We start from the raw sequence: 17,500 nt of genomic DNA, 5'->3' as shown, positions 1-17,500 counted from the left end.
TTCGCCACCACGTCCTCGATGCCCAGCCTTTTCCCGATCTCTTCGTCCTCGTCCCCGGTGTCCCCCACGTTGATCTCGAACACGTCGAGCGCCTCCTCGGCGTCCCGGTGCTGGCGGTAGGACATCCAGCAGCAGGGCTCCACGTCCGTCTCGTCGATGCCCCAGAAGGAGAGCTCCTCCTCGAACAAGGGGCCGCAGACGTCCGCCGGGCAGTGGAGCTTCCCAGTGCGATAGTAGTTAAGCACGTAGGCGAAGACCCCCGGGTGGCGGTCAAAGAAGTACTCGTTGTCCCCCGGGTGGTACTCGAGGAACCCGGGGACCTGTTGCAGCTGGTCCAGGACGGACTCCAGGTCCAGGGCGTCGGAGGCGAGGAGGGCCAGGCGGGTCCCCGGCAGGGTCTTCAGCGTGCCCCGGTAGGTCTCGTGCCGGGTGCCCCCCACGTTGAGGATTATCCTCTCGTTGTCGTCGAACTTGCCCATAGCAGCAGCTCTGTAAAAGACATGACTTTGTTAAAGAAAAGGTTCGAGTGTGTGCAGTCCAGAGTAACAGCGAGCAGGTGTTCAGTTCACACCCAGTCCGTTAAAAATCTCCAGAAAGTCCCTTGGATTTTTTTTTTGGGGAGCTGAGCGCAGCCACTCCAAAATCAGCCAGGAGGAGCTCTCATTACGCGCGGTGAAAGTGTTTTACCAAACATACCCAGCCATCACCTTGTCTTGAGATGTCTTCTTAAGATGTCTTAATTAACCAAAATAAGACATTTTGTCTGTCAAGATAAGTCGTCTTAAGACCTAACCTTGAAGGCATCATTGTTGTAGGTTTCGGAGGTGAGGTGCGCAGCTTGTCGCCGGTCAGACTCCCCTCTACTTTCTTCCTTGTGTGAATGATCTTAACCACTGTAGCTCCAAGCCCTGGTGTGTGCCTTAGGAGCGCCTGATGCCCTGGTGTGCGCCTTAGGAGCGCCTGCTGCCCTGGTGTGCGCCTTAGGAGCGCCTGATGCCCTGGTGTGCGCCTTAGGAGCGCCTGCTGCCCTGGTGTGCGCCTTAGGAGCGCCTGCTGCCCTGGTGTGTGCCTTAGGAGCGCCTGATGCCCTGGTGTGTGCCTTAGGAGCGCCTGATGCCCTGGTGTGCGCCTTAGGAGCGCCTGATGCCCTCTCCTCTCCCTGGTGTGTGCCTTAGGAGCGCCTGATGCCCTGGTGTGCGCCTTAGGAGCGCCTGCCCTCTCCTCTGCGCTCTCCACTCGGACAGGTGAAGTCACACGGAACTGTCATTCCGCGCTCATCGATCGGTTACCTCTAGCCTCGAGCCCTTCTTGGCATTCTCATCCCAATGCCATAGTGAAGATCAACCAAGAAATCCCGAGTCAGGTTCTCCCTGGAAATGTGCGTCTATCTATCCCGTGACACGGTGCAAGCCAAGGGGCACACCCTGTCTCTCTCCGCGCCCAATACGGGTTCTCTGTGTTGCTATGTTGCCATCGTGTTACGGCAATCCTCTCAACCGCGTTGTAATGTGATGATCAATATTAATGAGAATGATTATTATAATATCTAGCACAACTTTTTATAGCCTTACAGGTCGCCGAAATAAGTTGTTGAACATCATGCGCGTAATTCTCAACAGGTCAGGCAGCTAAAAACGCACGTCTGAGGCATCGCTTTCTGTTTACATCCCAGAGGTGTGGTCGTAGATTTGTCAGTGAAATATTTAGAGTAATTCTTTTCGATCTGGTTTCAGGCAGCGCACGATTGTGGGAACGAACGCAGTCTGTCTGGGGAGAGAGGGAGCTGTCCTTTCAGCACCATCGCACGATTCCGGATTCCGGATTCAAACGGTTCCGTTCGCTGGGTTCTATTTCCAACGTTTCGATATCGTGTAAAAATATATCATGCGTGCCATATAAATCACTTTTGAATCTCCTTGAATCTGACTGCTTGCCATATGGCCTATAGTCCAAGCCAATTTTATCCTTTTCGGACATGTTAAGTAAATAGTTTTTTTTGTTTTGTTTAGTTTTTTCTTGTTTTTGTTTAGTTTTTTCTTGTTTTTGTTTTGTCTTTTGTTGTTATAACTATTTCTTTTTTCACATGTTCGAAATAAAGCTTTCATTCATTCATTCATTCATTCATTCATTCATTCATTCATTCATCCTGGTCAACTTCTAATAGGCTATCATCACAAAATGATTGCCTTCCTTACTGTTCCACACACAATGTGAGTACAACTATTAATGTAGCAAACTATGCTGACAAGTAGCCTGTCAGTGCGTGTTCATGTCGCACGAATATTTAACATATATATATATATATTATACAACATCAGAAGTGCTGGGGGATTTGCATTCTTATACTTGCATTCAAATCTAAAATTAGGCATCTCTTTGAATGTACTGTACAGTCCCGGCTGGATGGTACTATAGAGCGGCAATAATATCATTTGACATGTGCAGCACAGCTCAATCAACAGCGAGAGACCAGGAGAGGGCTGTTGCTATAATTACGCATCATAATTCCCTAATGTACACGTAGGCCTAATAGAAACGTGCCACGCTCCGATTGAACAGTAATTAATCATCGCCTCTCACCAGCAGGTTGAAACTTCTCTATGATTAAAAGTTTCTGCGTTTCAACAATGCAAATCACCTAATAGTGGCCTATACAAACCGGGGTCAAAGTGCATAGATACGCATTACAGTGGCATTACAGTTGAATTGCATTAGGGTTAGGGTTAGATAGAACGAAATGAGGAATGGTAGCCTATCAAACCCGTATTTGATACCATTCCTCATTCCGTTCCAGTCATTAGAATGAGCCCGTCCTCCAGTTTCTACCTTCGCCAGCCTCTGCTGAGGTATCCATCAGAATGGTTTGATTAAGGCTCACCTGGCTGCACCACATAACATAACAAGGGTCTTTCCCGATAAATAGACCCTTGCACTGATCGATACCCGAACCACCACAGCAAAACTATGTTCCCCCTATACCCCGGGCCTATACCCTCCCCCGTACCCCCTATACCCTCCCCCGTACCCCCTATACCCTCCCCCGTACTAAAAATAGCGCAGCCGAATTGTTGAACTGAACGGTCAAAAGAAGTCTCGAGGAGAGCAAATGTTCCTATGTAGGTCCATAGGGCAATATTTCCAGGCCATGCATTCTTGTAAAGACACTTTTGGCTCTAGTCTAACACAAGTCCTAAATGTATTTTCACCTCATTTTCCAGCATATAATACTATTTTATCGACATGTATTTTTGGTAACATACACCAAGTTGCCATAACACTTGTTCAACACTATGTTTGACCACACAATTAATTCCCACAGCTTACTCTTGAGTAAAAACATCTTCCTCATGAGGAGTGCAAATGAAGAGCCATTGAGATGACACTGCTCTATATTAGGTCTAATCGGGTTTGATCTGATGGAAATGAATTCCATTTTGTTTGCAGAAATAAACAGATATAGTATCACCCAGCCATCTGCCTTTTGTTTGTTTGGCTTGAAACTATGGCAACAAAGATTTGTCTCAAGAGCCAGGAGCCAGTAGACAACTCCCATTGTGAAGCCTGGAGAGAAGTTTAAAAAGGCTTTTTATGGATAATAGACCAATCAAAAGACAGTATTTTGGTCAAAAGAGTTGGGCAATAGTTGGACTATTTGAGAAAAATGAAAGATAATTAATACAACCGAAATATAAAAGGCAATTCAAGCAAATTCATCTGTGAAAAGCCCAGCGCCTGAGGCGATTCAAAGCTGAATAAAGAGAATCTGAGAAACAATGACAGGATGAAGCGTTTTTTAAACAGAACAGAAATCAGAAAATGACCGTGTCAAATCTGTGATGAGTGTGTCTACGCACAGACACACACAGACACACGCACACACACACACACACTCTCCTGACCAACCTTTTGTGACGTCCTGTTCGGCCTATCCTAATTTTATCTCGTATCCCGAGGTCACCCGTCTCTCTCTCTCTCTCTCTCTGCTAGACAATCTCGCTGACATTTAAGCATCTAGAATTCTCTCTCTGTCCTCCACCACCACAAATCCCCAGCTACAACCCCTGTGCAGAGTTTGATTCCCTGAATGTCCCTTTTACTTTGTCCCACTAACTTTAGAATATGTCCTTTCAGACCTTGCAGGAGTCGAAGACAACACACACGTTTCTTAACTTGATAATCACTTTTAGTGGGACAAATCAGACTGGAGCTTTATTAGGCTCCTATGTTAAGTAGGTGTAGGTTAATAACAAAGAAGAAGGTATAACACAAATTAAAGATTGTTTACCCAGAAGATCACACTGTTAGGACATTTCGGTCTGAATATGCTGTATGCTCAATTAAGCTGACAGCAACAAAACCTCTTTGAGGTACAACCCAAGAAAGTGTTCAATCAGGTAGTCGTAAGTGGTTGAAAGGACTTGTTCCAGACTATTATTCAAGTGTTGGAGGTTTGCCCCAGTTTGGTGATACCCATCACAACAATCATGTGAACTATCTGTCACTTATTGGAGATCAGAAAAACAGTAGACTAGAATGTGTGACATCAGTTAGCAGGAAATGATTAACCTTCATGCAACCGTTGAGAAGCTCTCCCAATGTTAACAGGGTTAATGGGAATAGCACATTCTCACCAAGACAAGCTCCATGGGCCTCCTTGCGTTGGTTACGTGGGAAAGTGCTCCCTCCGCAACCATGGAGTGTAATTAAAGTGACGAGCCCTGGAAGTCCTGAAGTGAAATTGGGTTGAAAATCCCATTGGGTGACATTTTCCCTGATTGGATGGGATTTACAGCATGTCTTTCTAATTGAAAGAGCCGGGTTAATTTGTGTTGACTCCTCCAGGCCCGGTGCCAGAACCAACACCGTGGGTGGGCAGGAGTGCGGGGTGGGCCTACCTATATGTGCGGGGTGGGCCTACCTGTATATGGACCTACCTTTACCTAGTAAATACAAATATGAGATTAAACATTCAATCTCGCCCCCGAAATGGGTGGGCAAGACACACGTTTGGGGGGCACCCACCCCTGAGCCCCCCCCCCCCCTGCTCATAGCCACCCCCGGCCTTGGTTGACCCCCCCAGTGCTGCTTCAGTGAAGTTTCAGGATGAAGCTACAGTTGAGGGATAATGTATTCATATTCAGAATGTTGATGATTGTTTTTTTAATATTGGATGTTCCATCCTGTTTTGCAAACATTCTAAAGTCTTACCCTGACATCTAACCAACTAAGGCCTCTGGCTCTACTCTCTAAAAACAAAGGGAGGTTATACCAGTCACCTTACCTCAGGTGGTCAAATATTCATTATTACATCACATATGCAATAGGAAATGCTTTGACAGGGTTGACTTGAGGACGGAATAAAATGGTTTCAGCTGAAATGTTCCATGGCAGGATGGTGCTCCTCTGATGCCCCCTACTGTTCACACACACACACACACACACACACACACACACACACATGTGTTGGATAAGGCCTGGAGGGGGGTTCGGCTTCTGTTGTTGTATGTCCTCTAATGTCTTTTACTACTATGACATTGCTTACTTTAACTATGTAAGTCATCTGATTGGATTGTGTCTGGTAATATGTGTATCGCTATTAACAAACTAGCCTTAAAATCTCCCCATGAAAACAGAGATCAAATTAATTACTGGAAATTAAGCTAAAGGCAGGTTGGAAAAACATGGTGGAAAACATGCTCCTACTTGTGTGTATGTATATGTTACGGTACATGTGGGAATACTGTACATGTGGGAAAACTAGGGTTAGGGTTAGGTATCAAGTCCTAGGTGGTAAACACCATCTGTAAGATGGATAATGGTGATAAGATAACCTTATAACCAAACATTTACAAATAGTTGGTAATGGTATTGTTACACATTGGCAGCCACATTGAACTTGGGGTAAACTCTGTAGTGACCCAAAAGGTTCATTCAAAGCGTCGGGGCTAAAGATGAGAACGCCACTGAGAAACATTTACTGGACACAACGTACGTTCTTCTTTGACTGGGACCTGGATGGTTATTTTAAGTCATTTGAGGCAATTTGCTCAGTCTGAAGTATGACATGCTAAAAATACAAACTACGACAATATCCAGGAATACAATTTCCAATCATGTAATGAATCATATTGACAAGAAAGGCAGACACACATCACAGCTTTAATTTCTAGTAAGGCATGGAGCATGTGCTCCCTTCTTCTTCAAACCCCTCAGATATGTAATGATCAAGAGCTTAACTTATATTCACAAAGGAAAACGTGATACAAAATGAATAATTAAGGCGACATAAAACATCACAATAATAAGGAGATACAAACACCATTGTACTTGACAGTGCTTCTGTGGTTTCCACGAGGTATGAATTACTTGGCTAATGTTGAATATCTGCTAATATACCTTTCAATTGTTAGTAATCACAAGACAAGACAATAGAAAACAGGTAGAGTACGTTCCCAATATATTGATTGTAGAGCTTAGTTGAACAGCGTAGAACAGCATTTCTGGACAAATAATGTTATTTGATCACCAGTCATAATTCCTTCAGCACCGTGTTAGTGCTAACCAGAGGTTACATTTTGTATCAACTACCACCAACAATTGCTTATCATATGGAAGACTAAATCCTCTAAAAGCAAACAAATTTGACACATTAAAAACCGGACAAACCCCATGATTGACCTGGCACACAGCACACAGTAACTCCGCGTAGGGACATTAAGTCTAGTAGCTAGACTACTCTACACGTACTTGATGGCCTATCACAATTATGCACATTCATTCATTTACAGTTTGTGTAAATAATCAACATATGCATATTCATGATTATCATTCATCCCCCTCTAAAAACAAAAACCTCATGCAGAAGGATTCAGTATCTATTAAAAAATTAAGAAGTTGCAGAGAAAGAGCATGTGCAAGATCTGTTTCAAAACATATACAGTAAAACATGCCACAAGCCAAAACATCACAACCGATTTTAAATTTGTATTTTCTCTATAGCTCAATAGATAATCACATATTTCTGATATTTTGGACTATTCTATTGCATGCGTGCATATCAGAAGGACTGTGCAGGGGGTAGTAAGAGTCTTGCAGTAACAGTTTGGGGGCCGTTACTAACAGACGGAAGCAGGCAGTTACATGGTAACAGAGCAGCAGTCAGGTGGTGAAAGCACAGAGGTGTCTACACACTAGACTAGTGTCTACGTACTAGTTGACATTTGATACAGAGGTCAAGTTAAAGGTACAAGGGTGTTTAGTTGCTAATTGTTTACCTCAAATGTTTGTAACCTCACATTTTTGATTCAAGTAAAACTGCCAAGCTCATATGCAAGTCAATCATTTTCCTACCTCATTAGACTACAAAAAATAGTTATGAGGTAGCGAACTTTCAACATGATCTGAATTTCTAAGCTTTTGCTTGTGGGGAAAGAGAGGTGTGCAGAGCCAATGAGGTCGCGCTTGTTCATGAGAACCCAGAATGGATAAACTCCCATAATGCACTAGGCCTTAGACTCACTGGCATTTTATATGCCATACAAAAACATGTATAAAGCCAGCGTTAAACTCGGACTGAAACGGAAATCAGTAATGCTCATAGTAATGGCCTACGTAGTTTTTTCTGTAGATTTTTTTACAAATTCTTTACTCTTCTTTACTTTCAAAGGATACGTTTCATATCCAAGTTGTCTGCGAAACAACGACACTCGAAGATGTTAATGCTTACGCACACCCCCTCCTTTTATATTTTGATATCACTGTACATAGCTGTGACTTCTAACATCACAAAACAGTTACAGTATGAAGAGGGAGTCCATTCTCCAATCATGATATGGCACTGGTCAGGTGTCCTTGCATCGACTGTACACAAAGTGGCGTTGCCCACCATGTAGACAGTAGAGTTTGGCGGCTAGCTAAGAGCTAGCAAAGTTATCATACATTTTATATCCCTGCTGCTAGATCTCTGCAGATTTTAATCCAGTAGATTTTCTCTGAATATGATTATACTCAGTAGGTGTACATTGCCAGCTCTGATTGGCTAGATGGACTGTCAGTCAACCACCAAAGATACACGCCTAGTCTGTTCTGAAGCAGCCTGAGCTGAGGGAAAAAATATATAAATGAATTTAATAATTTTCACTTTGGAAGTGAACTTCGAAACATGAGTCTGTGCTACATTGACATGACATAAAAGCATTCAAGAAATAATTTCAGTCCGACTTTAAAATGCAAAATAAACTTATGACAACTTTCTCTCCCAACTGTGACTCAAAAGAAAGACTTGAAATGACCTATCAAAAGACTCTAGCACTATAAAGAAATGAGAAAATAAATAATTTGTTGCATACATGTATAGCTTAAAAGCTTTTCCCATTCATTCGGGCCTGTTGCGTCGCCTGAGCCCAGTTGTAGGTGGTTCTTCCGGATTGTTCCCGGTCGCCCCAATGTCCTCAATGTTTGTCTCACAGGAACCCTCCAAGAAGGGCATGAGATCATTGTTATCTACCTCTTCCTCTTCTTCCTCCTCCTCCTCCTCCTCCTCCTCCTCTTCATCATCCACCTCCCCCTCCAGTCTCTCCCTCTCAGTTTCCTCTTGTAGCTGTTCTCCCTCTTCTCTAGTATCTTTATCCTCAGGTTGGAGCTGCTGATAGTGGCCTAGCTCCGGTGCCTCCTCCTCCCCTCCGCCATTTTGTTTCTCGGCCGCTCTTTCCTCCGCCAAAGACTCGTGGGTCGCCAGGGACTCGATGAGATCGTCCAGGTTCCGCTCGCAGGCCGGCTCTGAAAGAGTAAATGTGCAAAAAAAATGTTTCTATGTGCAGGGGTGCAAACTGGTGATGGCCCAAAAAGGTGACCCATTTTATTTTTTGCGGCTAACCTTAGGGGGGGGATAGCGCTAGCACTAATGGTGTTAAATAGATATCTCTAGCACTAACGGTGGTCTAACAATGATGCATGTGTAAGTAGCGGCAGCCCTGACCTCAACACCTGCAGAATTACTTCGAAAACAGTTTACTGTGACTGTGTTCTCTATGCTGTCTGGAATTGTACCTAGCTGCCTGAAGCTAAAAGGTATTTCAACAGCAGCGGAGTTCAGCAGTTCATTCAATTAGTTAGCTCGCGCATCATGTGACTTGGATGAGACTTAGACACCCCCCCCAAATATTTTTTGGGCAGATGTACACAATTCAAATGGATGACATATTTTGAGATAGAAACAGCTAATTTAGCAGAAAGGTGACACGTTTGCACCCCTGTGTGTGTATGTGGCAAATATTGATATGTCCCCACATATTTGATTCTTGGCTGGAGAGATCAGTTTCATAAATGGTGCATACTGTACTTTACAGTACGACCCCTGAAGACTAACTTGACATCATGCTCGAATCCGCTTTCATACAAAACATGCATAATGCATTGAACATAGGGTTCTGATTCAAAAACATTTTTAAAAGAACAGTAAGTACGCAGTTTGTTTCCCTCTGGCCTGTTAATCTGCAGGAGCCATTTCTTGATAGGATTAGATCAGTGCTGGCGAGATGGGATAGATGTAGAGAGCTAAAAAATGTTCGCACCGTATGAGCATAGTTTTTCACATTTCTCATCTGGTTAGCCCACAGGAACACACGCTTACATAGCCTGTTATCCGGCATACCGCACAGTCTCTTCCAGTTCTTGAAAATGCATGACCACTGGTGTTGCCACATGGTTTTCCACCCCAAATCACCTTGTATGGCAGCATTCGGTGTGTATTTACCCACACCCAAATAAAAACGACATGCCCTATTAAAAACAGCATTGATACAAGAGTGACTTTTGTAACCCCAGACAGCAGCTGCATAGGTCAGGATGGGCAGAACCAAAGATTCAAACAATTTGGTGAAACATTTGAAGGGGAAACCACCCAATATTTTGCTTTTGGCTATAATTGCACCTAGTGCTCTATTAGCATGCAAGGCTAGATGTTTAGCAGTTACACTATAGTCTAGGAACTCTGTTAAGTATAGACCCAGATATTTGTATTCTCTGACTACCTCTAGTGGGGAAAGCCCGCAGGAGAAGCTAAAACTGGACAGGGGCTTTGCTGGATTTCTGAAATGCACTACTTTGGTTTCATCAACATTTATATTTAGTTTCCACTCCTGGCACCAACTATGGACCAGTGTCAGCATCTCCTGTAGTTCCTCTTCTGTCTCAGAGATCAGGGTAATATCATCTGCGTATAAAAGTATAGAGATCTTTTCATTTCCTATAGGGACACCTTTTCCCAAGGCCTTAATTGCTATACATATAATATATATATAAGTCATTTATATATATATATGGAGAACAGAACAGGTGACAAAATGCAGCCCTGTTTTACGCCGATGTCGACTGGGAACCAATCTGTAAGGCTACCATTTACACGGACACAGCATTTCAAATTTTCGTACAGAGCAGTAAGACAGTTAAGGATGTTGCCATGTAGGCCTACAGCTGACAACTTCTCCCATAGCATGCTACGGTTAATATGATATGCATGGCGAGAAAATGTGACACACACGCGCACTAGCACACGCACTAGCACACGCGCACACACCTTAACTGATGAGAGATACATTCGTCACCCTTGATAATAAGGGGCGGCTGTGGCGCAGGAGGTCGAGCTGCCATCTAATGATCACAAGGTTGGCAGAACAGCGGTTCGAGCCCCGGCTGGCCGCATGTCGAAGTGTCCTTGGGCAAGACACTTAACTCCAAATTGCTCCCAGTGAGCGGGTCGGCGCCTTGCATGGTAGCTTGCAGCCATTGGTGTGTGAATGTGTGTGTGAACGGGTGAATGAGCGGCCGTTGTAAAGCGCTTTGAATAAAGGCGTTATATTAGTCAGAAAAAATAATCCGACCGTTACCTTCAATGTTTAGCGGTGGACAGTCCATGCCTCGCTTCTTCATCAGGCCGCGGATGGACTGCAGCTGGGACATGATCTCGTTCTTCTGCTCCTGGGCCACAGACTTCACACTGGAGGAGAGAGAGGAAGACAGGAGAGAGTGATATGACGGAATGCCCTTTCGATCACTTGGACAAGTGCATTATACTGCCTCCTCCCGAGCGGACTGTTGTCCTGTTTCCAGGTAACACACTGGCCTATTGTCTGTCCTTCCATGTAGCACTGCTCAATTCGGTTGTTAAGTCGTGACGTGTTTCCGGGTCCAACGTTGGCTGAGGCGCTCTCTTCGAAATGCCTCAGTAATAATAATAACTCATTATATTTGTATAGCGCTTTTCCGAGGCTCAAAGACGCTGACAAATATGGGAAAAACGGGAAAGTGCTGCGTCCCTTGTTGTATGAATAGATCCCAGTCTAAAAAACGATTGAACTGTCATTCTACCGCTGTAGTACACTGGTACTCTGGTGCGGGGAATTTCTGGTTTGGACCCGGAAATTGCTACATGTCACGTTTGACGTCAGACTTGACAACCGAATAGGCCAGCGTGTCACCTGTAAACAGGACGACGATATATCATAGGCTGTATGTTTACATAGGGTGATATTTAAAACCGACGGACAAGACAAAAAGCTGGCTAAAGCACACAGGGGTGCGCTCACCAATTAGTCAGCGGGTCAAGCTGGGTGAGAATGGAGTTCAGCATCTTCTCTGTTTGCGCTAGCCTCTGCTCCAACTCCGTCAGTTGACTCTCTATGGAAAGTAACAAAGCCACTACATATGGAAAGCAAACACCTGTGCTAGTTCAATAAACAAAGTCATGCAAATAGTAGGCATCTGATTTGCGCACACACACACACACACACACACACACACACCTGTCTCCTCTGACTTCTTGGCCCCCTTGGCACTCTTGGTCTTTAGGGCTTGGGACTCATCTGCAGACTTGATCTGAAGAGGGAGAGTTTTGAGTTTTTATTAGGACCTCCATTTTAGTCCTTACATTAAAACATGACAAAAATCAGTATTTCATTACTTCATACACTTTCAGTACATGTCAATAAACCTTCTGAAACAATAAAACACATTAATACACAATGCATAACAATAAAAGAAAAGCAATACATTCACTTGGTTTTGCATAAATTAGTCCCCATGACCATCAAAGTGAGAGAGAGAGAGATTACTCTAAAGGTTATACAAAGCATTTGTGAGTGATATCGGTCTGACTCAGGCTATGGGAACCACATTACATAGTCTGTTTATCATGACCATAATTCACAGCAAACAACTTTTGCTTGCATTGACTCACATTGAATCACTTCTCATTTATAGCCTACATACTGTTGATCGCATTACCTTCAGAAACTTGTACGCCGCAAAGACACCGACTCCGATGGCGTAGAGAGGCATCAGTGTGAACACGTAGCCCTTGTTACTGTTGGGTTTGTACTTGTCCGTCTTCATCTCCTGCTCCATCATCATCTTCATCTGCTGCATGTTCTCCAGGGTCTGAGCCTTGGACCCGGGGGTGTTCATACTGACGGGCTGCCCTCTGACCCCACCTGGCCCCGGACCAGCTTAAAGAAGAAGATGATGATGATGATGATGATGATGATGATGATGAATGATAATAGTAACGCGTGACACTTCGTGAGCTTAGAATGATAAGGTTCTATCTCCGTTTAGGGCAGTTCAGAGATATTGAGCGTCAAAGTCTTTACATTCCAGTATGTTTTGTGAGATGGAACCTTTGTATTTTATGAATTACTAACTCAAAAATGTCAACATTTTAAAAATAACACCACACAGGCATTAATAAACACCTAATGGATCAGATTATGTAAAAAAACTCAATTTTGACAAAAATTGAGATAGAACCTTATAATTCTAACGTCACGACTTGCCAAACAATCATGCTGCTGCATAATCTCGCCAATTAAAGAGACAGAATTGTTTTTTGCACAGTTGTTTTATCTGACTAGCTAGTTGATCTCACAATCAAAACAAATCATTACCATGATGTTCCAGCAACACTGGCACTGCGCTATCAAGCCTAAATTGGCAATGACTTGACACAGTTGGCATGCATAGCCTACTACTCACTTGAGCTATTATTAGCAAAGAAAGAGCATAAGTATTATTACAATATTTTTTTTAGTATTTTTTTCCTAGCACCAGGGGAGCCCCCCCCTCCCAAATGTCGTTGTTTGGTACCTGTACTATAGCAATGACAATAAAGACCATTTCATTCATTCATTCATTCAATATGAGTGTTAATTCCCGTTACCTTTTCGGTTGTAGCGTGAATCGAATCCACGTGTCGCCTCCTTCTGCGATGGGTTAGTCGCGACCGAGCCGAAGATTCTGGGCAGAACCACCAAGGCGAACAGCACCGCGGTGAACAGAACCACCACCTGCTGGGCGCCGGACAGAACCATGGTTCTGGTTCTGATTCTGATTCTGATTCTGATTCTGACCCCCAAAAGCAAATCACGAGAACTAGCGACGAAGATTAGATTGACCAGCAGGTGAAACAAACAAATGAGCTTTAGTAGTGTGGAATCTTAAGGGACTAATAAACTTTGCAGAGCTGCGATCGGAGCCGTTTAAAGCTCCAGTATCCGGGTCCTGTGTTGTTGACTCTGACCAGAACACAGCTGTTGTGTTTGACTTCCGGCACTGCGTCGGTGTTGTTTGATCTTTACTGGAGCCCCGCCCACCTACTTCCGGTCTATGCAAATCTCTGTTGAATGAAGATTTCTTATTATACTAAAAATAAAAGCGTCGCCCACGTTGAACTTTAAGAAGTTATATACAAAATATTGATAAAGGAACGACAATATGCAACTATGCCTGGGAATAAACATTGGATCATTTCAATGTGTTATTTGTGTTTTTAAGGGCTCGTAATTCTTCTCATATACAAATTAACCTTTCTGCACTGGTCACATGATGCTGGTATAATAATAATAATAATAATAATAATAATAATAATAATAATAATAATAATAATAATAATAATAATAATAATAATAATAATAATAATAATAATAATAATACTACTACTACTAATAATAATAATAATAATAATAATAATAATAATAATAATAATAATAATAATAATAATAATAACAACAACAACAACAACTTTATTTGTATAGCGCTTTACGTCAAAGTGCTTTTATAATTGTCGGGGTGGCCGAGAGGTCTAAGGCGCCAGTCTCAAACTTAATGGACTTGAGACTGGAGGCGTGGGTTCGAACCCCACTTCCGACAACGTTTTCTCCCAAATTTCGTTGTTTGGTACCTGTACTATAGCAATGACAATAAAGACATTTCTGAGTTAGTAATTCATAAAATACAAACGTTCCATCTCACAAAACATAATGGAATGTAAACACTTTGACGCTCAATATCTCTGAACTACCCTAGACGGAGATAGAACCTTATCATTCTAAGCTCACGCATATTTAGAAGAACCTGATATTGAACGGATAGGAGTTTAGCTTTGCATCCGAGTGATGAATGCTTTGCTGAATGGACACTCTACTACAGTACGCTTTTGGATCCATAGGAGGTGAACTATTTTTGGCAGATATCCTCAGTAGATCCTTGTTTTTGTTACTGAACTTGTCTTCGATTGTCTTCTATGATTCTTGGGAGCGGGAACGGAATTTGTGCAAAAGCCTTTATTGACATGGATGGGCATAAACGGAGCATCGTAAAAGCCCATGTAAAGATAGCACTGCTTATCTTGTTGCTTATCTTATCTTCACATGGCAAAGAAATAAATAAAGAAACTGGAGAAAGAGAGCTAGCTGTTTATCAGAGCCGCCACACAGACATTTGGGAGAAAACGTTGTCGGAAGTGGGGTTCGAACCCACGCCTCCAGTCTCAAGTCCACTAAGTTTGAGACTGGCGCCATAGACCTCTCGGCCACCCCGACTATGGTAAAAGCACTTTGACGTAAAGCGCTATACAAATAAAGTTGTTGTTGTTATTATTATTATTATTATTATCATTATTATTATTATTATTATTATTATTATTATTATTATTCATTCATTTACAATAGATAAGCAACCATTTAAAACAATTTAAAACAACTATTTCAATTTAAAAACACACATAATTTCACAGCACAAATACAATAGGTAAACAACAATAGGTAAACAACAATTTATGGTACCTGTACTGCATTAATACAGTCCTTTTTTTTTTCTTTTTTTCCTAGCACCAGGGGAGCCACCCCTCCTACATTTCGTTGTTTGGTACCTGTACTATAGCAATGACAATAAAGACCATTCATTCATTCATCAAAACAATTTAAAACAACTATTTCAATTTAAAAACACACATAATTTCACAGCACAAATACACAAGCTATGACATATAGACAACAGAAAACAGGTGGGTCTTCAACTTGGTTTTGAACACTTTCACTGAGCATGCCTGTCTGATGTCCAATGGAAGAAGGTTCCAAAGAGTTGGTGCACGTATGTAGGCCTACACCAACAACATTAATCTAAGTGGGTGACCCTTCCTCTGTCCCAACAGTTCAAAGCGCCACCTGTAAATTGCATAGGGAATACATAATGGACTGTACCAAATCAAGGGTTAAACATGATGATTTTCACTAACACTGTACTCCACAACACTCCACAACACTTCTAGAATTGTGAGTTTCAACCATGAGTGATGTCATATGAACAATTATTGACCCTTTTACTGTGTCCCAACAGTTCAAAGTGCCACTAAAAAAAACAAAGGCTTAACATTATTACATGTAACATTATGTAATTACACTTACAGTTCTATGTCATAGCTTATTGGCCATAATTGGGAATTATTACTATTCTTTACTAATGACTTACTAATGAGTCAAATTTAACACCCCACTACAGTCATTTAATTGGACCAATCTAACTGATATGAAGAGGCCTGTGTGATAGTGTGAATAGTTGGCATCATAGCCAAGGCTAGCCATAGCCTACAAAGTGCCTCTTTAAACTAATTTACAAATTACTTTACAAGGAAAGAAGTTGAACTACACTAAAACTATCCTTTAGCGAAATATAGTTTGTCAAACAAACTAGAGCTAGCAATCCATGTGACAGATAGCTGAAATCACTGAGAGAGAAAATGGTGAAGGGGAGCAAAGTGGGGAGACCGCAGGCAGTAAAGAAAAGAAATAGTCGAGAAAAAGGAAGTTCAACGACTGGTGTTGTTGTTTGCTTTTGTGTGTACTGTTTCATTACATTTCTTCCTTAAAGTGACGAATATCCATATGGATAACAATGGGATAACAATGGGTAACAGTCTTTGCAGATTTCTGCCCATTTCCATTTCTCTCTTGATAGTCAGTATTTTATTTGAAATAAGATTTTTTTCTAAAGTAGTAAGCGCTCCTCTGACTTCTTTATAGCACGTCTTTATGAAGAGAAACACACCCAATCAAATTCTTCCATGTTTCATTTCCAACGTTAGGACCAAATGGCCTAGATCTTTGTCATGCAAATAGTAAAAATACTATTTGCATTACCAATGAACACATTTGATTGGAGGTGACGGGCCAAGTCTCTGATTGGTTACCCTGCAATGAGGTGTGGCAGGGTGATATGATGCGTTTTGTGTGTGACTATTATGCCAATTTTGTGTGCCTATCAAATATTGCAATACTCATTGTTTAACCTTAAACATACTTTAAGTGTGCCCACTCTCAGTAGTAAACAACATTCTTAGGAGCAGGCATATACCATATCAAGTAACAGTGAGACCAGTTTAACTCTAAGGACATAGGAGACTTGCCCAGTGGTCAGCAGAGCAGAACAGCATGAACACAGGATAGAGCCATGTATGGGAACCAATGTCAGTATTGTAAGTTACGAGGTAAAGCTATTTCCTCTCTGAGAACGGTATATAAGCTGTAACAAACATCAGTACTTGGCTTGGCATCTCTTTATGCCACAGCCAAGCTCGGCACCTGCCGCAGCCAAGCTCGACATCTCCTATGTCGTAACCATGCTTGAAACTTGGACTTAACAGAGCATGCTGCCTTGGAAACATCTGTACAAGGGAATGCAACCCAGATCTGCCTAATACAATGATTATAATTCAACCTTCTCTCTGAGTCATCAATATATCATTTCCGGCCACCTGACCAAGAAAGATCTCCATATATCACAGGGTAGATGCAGAGAGCAATGAGTGTGGCAGGGTAGGTGCAGAGAGCAGAACGTTCTTCACACTCAAATCCTGTTATTGATCTAGGAGATAATCGTTTCATTGACACAGCCACTCAGACTCAGACCTTTGTCAGAGTGACCTGAACGTGCTGCTGCACAATTTAAAGATCTACCATGCCACAATTCCTTAACTCCAACTCCCAATCTCATAGCCAATTGCTTAGTTTACATTGACATTTTGGGCATTTAGCAGAAGGCTTTATCCAACACGACTTACAACAAATGTAATCAATTCATTTCAAGTGAGTGAATCATCTATCCATCGGTCATAGTTCATCTCAATCAGTCAACTGGAATGAAAGAATGTTCTAGTGTTTATTTATTCTCT

The 17,500-nt window shown here is 42.3% G+C and overlaps 2 protein-coding genes across 5 annotated transcripts in view; both read right to left on the bottom strand.

The window, feature by feature from the left end:
• kcnc2 (potassium voltage-gated channel, Shaw-related subfamily, member 2) overlaps positions 1–479 on the bottom strand; it is a gene marked incomplete at both ends in the record, with an annotated part of 55,966 nt that extends 55,487 nt beyond the window's left edge. For all 4 annotated transcript variants that reach the window (XM_080537439.1, XM_080537437.1, XM_080537438.1 and 1 more), the window contains one exon: positions 1–479. This exon is cut by the window's left edge and continues 76 nt beyond it. In XM_080537439.1, coding sequence (XP_080393565.1) covers positions 1–479 — 479 coding nt within the window.
• Positions 480–6,737: 6,258 nt separating this feature from the next.
• LOC308164471 (uncharacterized protein) lies at positions 6,738–13,364 on the bottom strand (the record flags this gene model as incomplete). The annotated part of the gene is made up of 7 exons (XM_080538554.1): positions 6,738–6,755; positions 8,561–8,778; positions 10,887–10,996; positions 11,586–11,676; positions 11,802–11,874; positions 12,283–12,503; positions 13,214–13,364. The coding sequence occupies 7 exons, from the start codon at positions 13,362–13,364 to the stop codon at positions 6,738–6,740; spliced, it is 882 nt and encodes a 293-aa protein (XP_080394680.1).
• Between the last annotated feature and the right edge of the window lie 4,136 nt (positions 13,365–17,500).

The sequence above is a fragment of the Nansenia antarctica genome (genome assembly GCF_963989245.1).
Source record: "Nansenia antarctica genome assembly, chromosome: 8".
Lineage (NCBI taxonomy): Eukaryota > Metazoa > Chordata > Actinopteri > Argentiniformes > Microstomatidae > Nansenia > Nansenia antarctica.
The sequence above is the reverse complement of the archived record's forward strand: the minus strand, read 5'-3'. Positions and strand labels throughout refer to the sequence as shown.